Here is a 13063-nt window from a genome sequence, read left to right on the forward strand (position 1 = left end):
ATTTCTGCGTCTAAATAGCTTTTACCATAACGGGTTGGGTCAAATTTAACATTTTAAACATTTCTGGTTTATAGCTACATCTTCTGGAAAAGCATGGAATGAGATTTAAACTAAACGTACGCATTCCTTAGATTATTTTCATGTCTGTAAATAACAGTGGAATAACCAATTTTGTTAGCTGTAATAGACATCCTTTGCAAATCATTATTACTTTCATCTTTTTTTCAGACCAAAGAAATTTTCAAACTTTGAACTTTAATATCAAAATTCTTTAATATTAAATGTTAATGCCTACACATTTAAAATTTTTTTAACAAAAAATAAATTTGTGGCTATAACCTGAAGGGAAAAGCTTTTCTTCAGAATTATGCAGAGAGAAATCTTGAGAAAAGTTACCTAAAATGATAGCCTAAGTCCAATTTTAACCAATTAAAATGCTTTCCTTCTATTTTCCAAAACTGCTAGATGACACTCAATGTAACTGTTAGCCTGCTCATTGCCTCATTCATGTCACTGATACAAAATAATTATGAAAACAGATAAGGCACATTCAAATTTTGAAACTACACATTCAAGAGAAAGTGTCATTGCACTTGCCTGCAAAACACAGACTGGCAAGAACAAAAAAAGAAATGATGCCGAAATGCCAAGTCGCAGAAAGGTAAGCAGCAAGGGGCCTGAGGACGAGACTCCAATTTACCCAGGATTCGTGGCAGTTCCTGCACGATGTGACAGATGAGCAGGTCCAGGCATTTGGACAGGTACTCATTGCCGCTTTGCTGTTCCTTGCCTGGAGTGGTCTTTCTGCTGTCTCTCTCGATGTACATCACCAGTCTACACACAGCAAAATGCAAAAGATTACCTCTCATGATAAAACAGTTGATAGCACCTGCCCAAACATGCCACCAAGGCAAGTGTTTCCAGGGGGCACAGTCCCCATCTTGTTGACATTTAGATTTGGAGCAACTTGTCAAGCACAGTCTATTTTTGCCTTAGAAAAATCGAAACATTTATGCAGAGAGAAAATAAGGCAACTTTGAATCTCTCTGCCAATGTATTACAAAACAATGCCCTGACTTCCTTTGCCTCTGGCCCATGAAAGGAAACCACATTCTTCAGATGACAGATGAAAGGCAAACAAAAGTGTCTGGAGAGAAGAGGGCTTTGGTGTTTTGAAGATTCAGAGTAGAACCACAAGTTGTCTGCACTTGTGTTGGTCATCAGTCTTAAACTTGCTCTGAACCCCAGGCAAGTCACATAAATTCCAGTTCTTTCGCTAAACTGCGTATATAAATCCAAAGAAAAAGTTTCATTTCAGCACTGGGTGATACAGATAGCAGACACTATCTGAACATCTGGATTTCACATGCCCATTTGTCCACTGGTTTTATGAAATCTGTCTCGATAAACTTATTTCTTCTTCAAACAATTGGCATTTATTAAATATCAATCTCTGAACCAACTGCCTCCAATCCAGAACTAGGGGACATACTGAATCATCAGTCTGGTTACTTAGGGTATTGTTGAAAAGTTTTAGGCCCACGTCTCCTTCCCTTTGCTGGACCCACTCCCCAAGTTCCTAGTCCCCGAAACTCTCTAAAAGGCAATGAGTCCCCTGACTTCAAAGGCCCCTTTACAGCAATCTCCCTTGCTGGACTCCCTTGCCGTTATCCATCTCTCCAGCTCTGTTGCAATCACTCATCCCATCCAACTTCTACTTCTCAGAACTTCCAAACACTTCCACTATAAACCGGAAAGGGGTGGTTCTGGACACAATACACATACGTAACGTACACTGAAATCTCAACACTTAGCATTTACGTGGTTCTCTTAGTAGATTTATGCATCCTCTTGCCTTCCTGCTTATTATTATTTGGAGCCCTATTAGTAAACACCTGGGAATGAAACCGAATCAGAAGTTTGGTTCGTTGACACCTGCCCCATCAGCCCAGCTAAGGAGCGGGACCGGAAAATACCATCTTCCTTTTTGGTTCCCCAAGATGGGTCGCGATATCTCCCTGCCCAGTCTCGCCATCTGCTGAACAGCTTTTCCAACGTTAAAGATTCCGGCATTTAACTGCATCCCCTCCAAGCTAAGTATTACAAACATGCCCTCTGACCATAATCTGCCCTTATTCCTACTTGCACGACCTTCCACTGTGACGGTTCTTCAGCCTGCTGGGAACTTCCACTAATTGAATCCATGACATCTTCTCCCAATCCATCGGCACTTCTTCACTTACACTCTTGCCCTCTTTCTTTTCTTTGCACCCATGCAGCCAAATGATTTGGATGAATCCAATGATCTATATACTTTCTGTACATCTGCAGAGAGGCGGCTCAAGTTAAACATGGGGTAGATTCACTCCACTGTAAACGCATGTCACCAATACTCAGTGGCACTGAATAGCACCAGCGACCCAACTACATTCCACTGGTCGACTTATTCCCAGTCTATCTTCAAAGTTTTCTTCTCTTTAAACCCTGAAATTTCCATCTTCTCACGGGACTCTCAGTGAGTGCTTTTGCCTCCTACTGTACAGGGAAAATAGAGAGCATCACGAAAAAAAACTCGTCTTCCTAATTCTCAGTTGACTGTGCGTCTTAGCCTAGGCTCCTTTCCTCCCATCACAACTGCAGACCTCTCTCTCCCCTTCCAACTGTGCTTTGGATCACATTCCCTCCCACTTTCTCAGAACCTTAAAACGGCCAATTACTCGTTTTCTACTTTGATATGTTCACTCTCTCCCATTTAACAAAACGCTTCTCACATCCTTCTACCAACTGCCCCGATGCCTCTCTCCTCCCTTTCTCGGTAAAACCTCTTAAAAGAGAAATCTACACCTTGTATCTCCATTGTTCCTCCTAACTTCCTCAACCCACCACAATCTGCTCTCACTCCCATCACTTGCTCTGAGGTCACCAACAACCTCCATGACATCAAAGCCAACGGACACCTGTCTGCCTTCACCTGTCTGAACAATTCAGCAGCGTTCAATACAGTTGCCACTCCTGCTCCTCTATACATCGTGACAGCATACAGTTCTAGTTTCCTTCTCTGGTTTCTTTAGTTGTTCCTTCTCTGTGTCTTTTGTTGGTTCATGCTCCTAAATGCTCAAATCTATCAAAACTCAGTTCTGGGTCCACTACTCTTTTCTTTCTACCCATCTCACGCAGGTCGTCTCATCCCCACCCATGATTTAATTTACCACCTATCTACACAGACATTTTCCAATCACCTATGTACAGCCCAAACCTGGTGTCTCAAGCTACAGACCTGTACATTCAACTGCTGACTTGACTTGACATCTGCTTTTGCTTGTCTCAAAGGCACTCCTAACACTACATATCCCAAAAAACCACCATTATCATCCCAACAAAACTGGTTGTCTTTCAGAATGTAATATTCCACCATACAGCATCACTCTCTACCAGCTAGACACCCAGGAGTCATCCTTCTCACCTCCCTTTCTCTCACTTCCCACACCAAGTCAATCATTAAATACTCCTTAAACCATTACACTTTTCCACTCCTCACCAAATGCAAGCTTCCAAACTCCCTTCTCCTTCTTCTACGACCAGAGCCTCCCAGCTGGCCTACCTGCTTCTACTCTGTCTAACCCTTACACACCTTACATCTAAACTGATCTTGTCCACCACCTTGCTCCTGTGTTTAAAACCCTTCAGTGGAACCCCACTCTTCTTAACATGGGAGTTCTTAACACTCCTTATCATAACTTACAACGCCCTCAACTCTCTCTCCAGCTTCCACTTGCTTTCTCTCCCCCGCAGTCATACTGTTCTTCTCGCAGTCCCTCAAACTCAATACCTCCCCCAGCAACAAGGTACTGCCTCTCTGCCTGCACGGCTTTTCTCTCCGCTCCTTGCCAGTGAACTCTTATACATATTTCATAATTCACTGTTTTCACTGACTTCTTAAATTAAATCTATGACATTGTCTCATAGCATTAAGGCCCTTACCCAACTGCAATTTCTTAATATATTTTTTATTATCTGATAATGTTTGTCATTCCAGTAAATTTAAAAATAGCCAAGGGCAAGGACTGTATCTGATTTTTCTCACCACAACATCATTGCACTTATGGGCATAGTTCCTGACACAAAATAAGGGCTCAATAAACATCAGCTGAATAGATACATATGGCTGTTGAGATTGCAGTAAGACTTTACCTAGTTCTCTACATCAATTCCTTGGTCCTTATTTTCCCCAAGGCCTTTTTCTTAATTCTACTGTTTGATTATACTGCTGGATCACATAAGAAGTAAAAAAAATCTTCTGCTTAGGAAAAGATACCATGAGCAAAACCAACAGACAAATAAATTGGGGAAAAACACTTCCCCCATTTGGTCATCAATAGATAAATGGATAAAAAAAGATGTGGTGTATACATGCAATGGAATTATCACTGCTTTGCAGCACAAGGATGGAACTTAAGGACATTATGCTAAGTTAAAATAAGCCAGACAGAGAGAGATAAACACTGCATGGTATTACTTATATGTGGAATCTAAAAAAAAAGTCAAACTCATAGAAAACTAAGAATAGAAAAGTGGTTGCCAGGGGTTGGGGTCAATAGTGAGAAGCTGGTATAAGGGTACAAAACTTTAAGCTACAAGATGAATAAGTTCTGAGGGTCTAACGTAAAACCTGGTGACTATAATTGAGAACACTGTATTATACAGTTCAAATTTGCTAAGAGTAAAACTTAAATGTTCTCACCAAACACAAAAACAGAAAATATGTGAAGTGACGGATGTGTTACCTAGATGGGAGGATCCTTTCACAATGTATGTATATATCAAAGCACCACGATGTACACTTTAAATATCTTATAATTCTATATGTCAATTATATCTCAATAAAGCTAAAAAATTTTTAAGACAAATTGGGAAAAAACATTTCCAATTCCTATCAAAATACCTGTATACATATGACACACAGCAACAATTTGAGGTGGAAACTGTCCAGCAAAAGGGGACTGGTTAAATAAAATACAGTCCACCATTACAATGTAGCTACCAAAAAAAATGAGCAAGCTCTACATATATTTTGGAAAAAAACGCAAGATATGTTAAGTAAAACAAGCAAAGTTCAAAATAGTATGCTTTTGTGTATCAAGAGAGGAATATAATCTATGTTCACTTTTGCTTGGATTTAAAAAAAAATTCTGGAAGGATGAATAAGCAAGTAATAATAATGCTTTATTTTGTATGATGGTGATCTGGGGCTGTGGAGCATGAGGTGTAATTTCTTACTTTTTGAATTTTTTTGGATTATGAGCCATGAGTAGGAGTTATCTATTCAAAACTTAAGTTAAAATGTTTTGAAAACATGAAGTAATATCCTTGTTCTACACAGCCAATTTTTTCAAAGAAATTTTTAGGTGATGTAATGCTCAATTACACAGGATACGCTACCAGATGATAAATGCTGAGTGCCCTGCAAAAAGACTACCACTTTCTGTAAGAGCTGTAGACCTCCATCTTCTCACTGTGCCAAGAGTCAGGATGACTTTAAAAAAGAGGTAAATCAACAGCAATACCACACCAGTACCCCAAAACTTTATTATGGCCTGTGCCCCATTATGAATTTCTAGATTATTTTTCTCCTTTCCTTCAGTAGGGTCATTCTTTTAACTTGATAATATTGACAGAGATTTCAACAAATCTGGCTATAATTTCCAGCCCTAGCACTTTCTAACAGCGTGATCTTGAACAAGTTTCTTAAGCTCTTTAAAGCTTCAGTTTTCTCATTATAAATGGAATGAACTTATTTACAAAACAGAAACACACTCACAGACATAGAGAACAAACTTACGGCTACCAAAGGGGGAAGGGGAGAGAGGGATAAATTGAGAGTATGGGATTAACAGATATACAGTACTATATATAAAACAGATAAACAACAAGGACTTACTGTGTAGCAGAGGGAACTATATTCAGTATCTTGTAATAAACTACAGTGGAAAAGAATTGAAAAAATATAGATATATATACATATATATGTATAACTCACTTTGCTGTACACCTGAAACTAACACAATACTGTAAATCAACTATACTTCAATTAAAAAAAAAGAAATGTCCCACTTCACAACACTGCCAAACCGTTTCCCAAAATGGTTGTCCCAATTACTCCCACCAGCAGTGTACAAGTTCCCCTGAGCAACTACCTCACCAATATCTAGTAGTATCCAATTTTTACTCATTTATATCTTGTGGTGTTAATGTGAACTTTAGTAATTATTAATACGGTAAGCATATTCTGATATTTCTTTGTTGTTCATATTTTCTCTTTTGTGCAATACCTGTTCCGGTCTTTTGCTCATTCTCCCATGGGTTATTGATCTTTTGTTATTGACTTGGAGGCATTATTTATATGATCCAGAACCGTCCTTCTCCCCCTTCCTTTTTTTTTTTTCCTTCTTTCTCTTTCTTCTCCCTTGAGTGTCTTTCACACGGAAGTCTTCAATCCACTGGAAACTGATTTATCATATGGATTTCGGAAGAAGTCTAATTCCACTGGTTTTCCAAGTAGATAACCACTTGCCCTGGTACCATGCATTGAAAAGATACTTCTAAAAACTAAGGGTAAAGGAAAAGGAGCAAAAGTACAAGTATTTGGCAAAATCTGATTAAAAAGTGTTTGATCTGTAGATTACCTCCTCTACCCAATGAATCTAGGTGACTACTGCCAGACTTGCACACAGGTGGAAGCCTGGAGATTTATTCTCTAAAGAAAGTCAAACAGAAAGTTTCTGGACTAGGAGAAAGCAAACCAAGCCAAAGAGGGAGCCACTAGGGGAATTCCCCGGCGGTCCAGTGGTTAAGACTCTGCGTTTTCATTGCCGAGGGCACAGGTTCAATCCCTGGTAGAGGAACTAATTCCACAAGCCACATGGTGCAGCCAAAAAAAAAAAGAGGGGGCCACCAAACAAAACCGGGAGACTAGGTGAATTTCTATACAATGAATACTAGAACTTCCAGCTGCCTTCCCCACGGTGGCTCCCCAGACCCAGGCAGCCAAGTCCCTGCCCTCCAGGCTGACACCTGGAACGCACTTCGGTGAAACTAACTGGCCCAAGAGAAACACCCTAGAGATACTGATGCTAAAGTTCATGTCAAAATGCCCATACAGATGATCTTGGTGTGAAGCTCAAAGTCAACAAAATCTGCCCATGCGCTGAGAACTTCTAGAACAGGTTGGCATTCCCTCAACTCTTCAACCACCAAACTAAATATTACCAGTTATCTGAGCACATGCCTTCTTTGTTTGACATTATATTTGCAGATCTTCATCTACATTCTTTTTCATTGCTGTGTGGTATTCCAGTGTGTGAATATACCGCAATTTATTCATTTTACTGTTGATGGACATTGGGGCTATTTCAATTAATGAATACGGCCAAGCACATCTTATGCTGAATGCATGGAAACATTTCTGTTGGATATATATTTGGAAGTGAAATTGCTGGATCATAACGTATGCCTAGCTTCAGATTAATAGGCATTGCTGATGATCAGTTTTCCAAAGTGATTAAGTCAACTTACACTGCAACAGGCAGGTATAAGAATTCCAGTTGCTCTACATCCTTGCCACAATTCTGCATTATCAGGCTTTTTTTTTTAAATTAATTAATTAATTAATTAATTAATTTTTGACTGTGTTGGGTCTTCGTTTCTGTGCGAGGGCTTTCTCTAGTTGCGGCGAGCAGGGGCCACTCTTCATTGCGGTGCGCGGGCCTCTCACTGTCGCGGCCTCTCTTGTTGCGGAGCACAGGCTCCAGACGCGCAGGCTCAGTAGTTGTGGCTCACGGGCCTAGTTGCTCCGCGGCATGTGGGATCTTCCCAGACCAGGGCCCGAACCCGTGTCCCCTGCACTGGCAGGCAGATTCTCAACCACTGCGTCACTAGGGAAGCCCCCATTATCAGGCTTTTTAATTATAGCCATGCTGTGGGACATCCATTGGTATTTCATTGTGACCAAAGTGCATTTTCCTGATGATATTAACATATCTTTTCAGGTGTTAGTTGGCCATTCAAAGATAACCAATTCTGTAAAGTTCCTGTTCAAGTCTGTGCTCATTTTTCTATTGCGTTATCTGCCCTTCAGTTGTTTATATATTTCAGTGAAGAGCCCATGTCGATTTTGTGTATAGCAGATACTTTTCCCTACTCTATGGCTTGTCTTGTTACTTTCTTAGTGATGCATTCTGATGAACAGAAGCTCTTAATTTTAAGGTAATCCAATTTATCCATACTTTCCTTTATGACAGTGCTCTTGTGTCCTGCTAAAAACTTTTGGTCTACTCCAAGGTAATGAAGAAATTTTCATGTGTCTTATCTACTGGAAATTTTATTGTTTTATCTTTTTACATTTCAATGTGCAATCTACACGAATTAACTTCTTTGTAATTTAGAGATAAAGGGTTTTTTTTTTATATTGGTGCCAAAATGATCCAGCACCATTTATTGTAAAAAAAAACCCATCATTTCCCCACTGTTTTCTTCTATGTCTCTTCTGCTCTTCTCCATATTTTCCATCCTTTTGTCTCTCTCCATTGATCCCAGATGATTTGAGTATGGTATACTAATTCTCTATTCAGCTGTGTCTAATCTGCAGTTAACCCAATCCACTGAGTTCTTCCTTTCAGTTACTGAACATCCACTTTGTTTGTTTTTATAGTTCTAATTCTCTACCGAAATTCTCCATCTTCCAAATTCTTTGAATATACTGATCATAGTTATTTTAAGGTCTATATCTGATTAACTCCATTGTAAGCCCTGGGGATACTGTAGTTTATCCCATTTGTTTTTTGTATCATATCATCTTATCTTCTCATACGCCTGATTACTTTCTGATGAGTGTTAGACTCTATCCACACAGTCTGTGAACAGTGGAAGGATATTTTGAGGCCTAGGGTTAGACTTCCCGAGACAGGGTTTACATATAATCCTGGATCACCTTAACCCAACCACAGATTGAGATGATTCAAAAGTGGTTCTTTCCCTATTCCTGGAAATCCTCCGTATAAATAACAGGGATGCCAGAAACAGAGGGCAGAGAAAATGGAAATGTTTATCTTTTGGAAATCAGAGAATACAAAAGAAATCCCATCAAAATTTACAGAGTATAAAAAGTAAATTCACACTTGTCTCTAAGGAATCAATTTTTTCTAAAATCTATATTATCTATTACAAAATTTAATAATGTGCTACTTAATTACGATAGTATGAAATACCTTTTCTTTAAGGCAAAAACTACTCACTTTTCAACCACTAGCACAGACTGTTAACACATTAAGAAAATATCCATTACCTGTGCTGGGAGAAATAAAAGACTGAAGGGATCCATAATAATATAAAACTCACTCTAGAATGATGCTTCATTTCTTCATGCCCTCCCTGACGCCTTCACATTACAGGATGTGTTTACACAGGCTATAGTAGAATAAATTGACTTTACTGACAGCGGAACATTAGTTAGTAAAAGAATTCACATTCTATGAAGGAAGTAAAATGTGGAAACATTTGAGGGTAGTGTCCATAAACACTTCAAAATTGTTCTACGAGGGAACTGCAAATGTTATTTCTTAGCGGTCTACAAGGGTATCAAGTTAAAAAGATAAACAATCTGAACAGTAATCCAAGTATTATTGAGATGGGGGGAGTCTGGCAGTGGAGGAGGACTTCGGAAACAGATTTGGTTCGTTTATGGCTACTTGAAGATTCCTCTTGGGCATGCCATGGAATATGTTAAGATAATATAAGGCTGGAGTATAGAGAGGTCATACAGGTGCATATCAATAAATAGATGGTATTTGAAGACACTGGATTAGGTGAAATCACGTTAGGATAGCAATGTAATAGAAACAGAGGGCCCAGGAAGATGCAGAAGAGGGAGAACCAGCAAAGAAGAGACTGAGGTGGGAAAAAAGCAAAGAATGTATGCTAACTTCCTACCATGAGCCCTGTAACTAGAGGGGTAAATTCTGGTTCAAGTTGGCCAGCTGAACCCAAATATTTTACTTCCCTTTTCTTTTTTTTTTTTTTTTTCACATTCCCACAGAAGATTCACGTTATCCCGAAAAACAGGAAATTGTACCATTCACAGCCAGAACCTTCAAAGAATTTCCTAAAGACGATGGTGCAGATATAAGTGGATTAAGGGAAGGCCCAAGCTCACATGAAGGAAAAATGTGCCTGGGAAGCAGGGAGAACCCCAGCAGAACCCTAAGCTCTGAATGGCAGGGGAACAAGTTTACACTTCGAAGCTGATACGCAGAGGTGAGTTTCTCAACCCTATGAACCATTTTTAAAGGAACTAGTAACAGCAAACCTGGGACAAAGGCCATGGTAACTAAAAGGAGAGGGATCACAGGGAGACTGAAGGAAAGACTTTTTTAAAGCAAAGGAATGACTTGATGAAAGTGGCATTTGAGGAATATGAATCTGGTAAAGGCACAGATAAACGATGAGAGAGGAAGTAAGCCAGGCAGGCAATTAGGAGTTACGAGTATGCAGGTGAAGAGGAGAAACAGAAGGGAGCTCAAGAGAAGAGAAGAGCAGGCTGCCTGGAAATGGTGTGAACCACAGACAAGAGTCCACTAGTCTCTTATTGAGAGAATGGCACGTTCACATTGTGAGAAATCAATTATACGGGGTTTAAAAATGAAGAAGCCACACTCCCTGCTTTAGCTTAATCCAGGTTCCTCCAGGATGCCATCACCCCTGCCCCACCCCCATTCCTACCCCCCTGAGACATCCTCCCTGCCCTTCTGGTCCTACTGGGCTCGGTGCCCATCAATGGACTACTCCATTGTCTATTTCTACTGCAGATCTTCCCATGTGCAGTATGATGCTGACATAAGATGCAAACTGTGGCTAATCTATCCCATTTGGATTCACCCTGGACCACCTCCCAAACAGCTCCTTGTTGAGACCATATACTATTCCAGAAAATCAAGACACCATGATTTTCTTTGCTTCACTTCAATCTAAACCCATTTTTATTTATCTACTGCACATCCTGTAACTTATAAGTGTATTTTCCCCCTTAAGGAAAAAACTGTAGTTTAAATATGGGATCTTGGAAAGGAGGGATAAATTTGGAATTAACAGATACAGACTACTATGTATGAAATAGATAAACAACAAGGACCTAATGCATAGTACAGGGAACTATATTCAATATCTTGTAATAACCTATAATGAAAAAGAATCTGAAAAAATATATATATGTATAATATAAATGAATTAATTTGCTGTATACCTGAAACTTTGTAAATCAACTATACTTCAATAAATAAATAATAAAGTATTAATAAAAAAATAAATATGGGATCTTCAGCAAGCTCATCATCCAATACTTCTGTTTGTAATGAAAGCTACTGTCTCTTGGGTTATGATGGTCAGGTTATAGTCAGTTTGGGCCCAAATTCAAATTACACTTACACACCACATGTATGGACCTAATCCATGCTTATTTCTTCAGTTCCTCAATTTATAACTGGAATAGACATACTTGGCAAGTAGCAGAATCCACACATTGGCCATCTGATCTGTGCAGTGAGGGCTATTATGGTAAAAAGGGACAAACAGAAGCCCCTGGCATGTCCCCTCTCTAAAAAAGATAGTAACCCATATCCACAGAAAACCAAATCATAGGAACTGATACCAACATCAAAAAAATTGAAAGGTACGGGGATGATAAAATCTATCATATCCCCATTCGCCTGTCTGGTCTGTGAAGAATCTTAGAAAATGACTGTGTGGATTATCCAAAATATAAACAGGTTGTGACTCCAACTGCAGCTGCAGTTTCAGGTTTGGTACCTCTCCTGGAGCAAATCGACATCGCCCTGACGTGGTACTTGCTACTGACCTGGCAAAGGCTTTGTTCTGTGTATGAATCTGGAAGAACCGCCAGCACGTGTTTGCTCCTTACTCGGGGCAAACAGTAAAGCTCACTGCCTTGCCTTTGAGCCATGCCAACGATCCTGCTCTTGGCCATCAAAACAGTCCGCAAAGATCTACATCATCTTGATGTCCCATCAACATCACACCTGTACTTGCACACTAGCACTTTGATGACATGAGGCTGACTGGATCTGAGAAACAGGTAGCAGCAAGCACTTTAGTTGGCTTAGTAAAACATGTGAGAGACAGATAAACCCCATAAAAATCCACGGTCTACTCGTCCTCAATGAAGTTTCTAGGGCTCAATGGTCTACAGCACGTTGGGCTATATCCCTCCAGGTCAAAGACAAGTTATTGCATCTTCTACTGATTATGACCCAGAAAATGGGCTTTGTGAACTTAGGAGGCAGTACATACATACCACCTTTGAACGTGTCCCTCTGACTCATTATCTGAGAGACTCATAAATTTCATAGTTTTTTAATGGAAGTGGAGTGAATAAAGGCTCTGCTGCAATTCCAACTTGCAGTGTAAGCTGCTCTGCCATATGCTGGGCCTTATGACCTAGCATGTCTAGTGATATTCTCGGTGCCTGGAAAATAGGGGTGATGCATGGAGCCCCAGGGAAGCATCAATAAGTGAATCACAACCCTGATCCTTGGCTCACTATATTCTGAAGATTTGTGTCCACCCCAAAATTTACATTAGAATCCGAACACCCAGCGTAAGGAATGCTCCTCATCAACGATGGCCTAGATACTGCCACTCCAGCCAACACGAGAAACCAGTGCTGAGCCCTCAGCCTGGCCCCATATCCTGGGGGGACCAGCCAGTCATCTAGCAACAGGTTGGTGTACAAAAGGGGCAGTAAACTCTCCTCACTGGAATAGTTATACCTTGAATATGGACTTGCTTTCCCTGACACATGCTTCTGCCAGTGCCACTAAGTATAGACTTAAGAAATGCCTTATTTATCATCATGATAATCAATGTAACACTATATCTGATCAAGGAACTTATTAATAGCAAAGGAAGTGTGGTAACATGCTCAAGCCCACTAAATCTGCTCATCAGCAAGTACGCCATCACCCAGAGGCACCTGGCTTGACTGAAAGGAGGAATG

At 40.0% G+C, this 13063-nt stretch overlaps 1 protein-coding gene across 4 annotated transcripts in view; it reads right to left on the bottom strand.

The window, feature by feature from the left end:
- The window catches only part of ULK4 (unc-51 like kinase 4), a 540948-nt gene that overhangs the window by 371089 nt on the left and 156796 nt on the right, over positions 1-13063 (bottom strand). For all 4 annotated transcript variants that reach the window (XM_068558236.1, XM_068558233.1, XM_068558235.1 and 1 more), the window contains one exon: positions 701-834. In XM_068558236.1, coding sequence (XP_068414337.1) covers positions 701-834 — 134 coding nt within the window. The remainder of the gene's footprint in view (positions 1-700; positions 835-13063) is intronic.

This window comes from Eschrichtius robustus, chromosome 12 (genome assembly GCF_028021215.1).
Source record: "Eschrichtius robustus isolate mEscRob2 chromosome 12, mEscRob2.pri, whole genome shotgun sequence".
NCBI classification, from domain to species: domain Eukaryota; kingdom Metazoa; phylum Chordata; class Mammalia; order Artiodactyla; family Eschrichtiidae; genus Eschrichtius; species Eschrichtius robustus.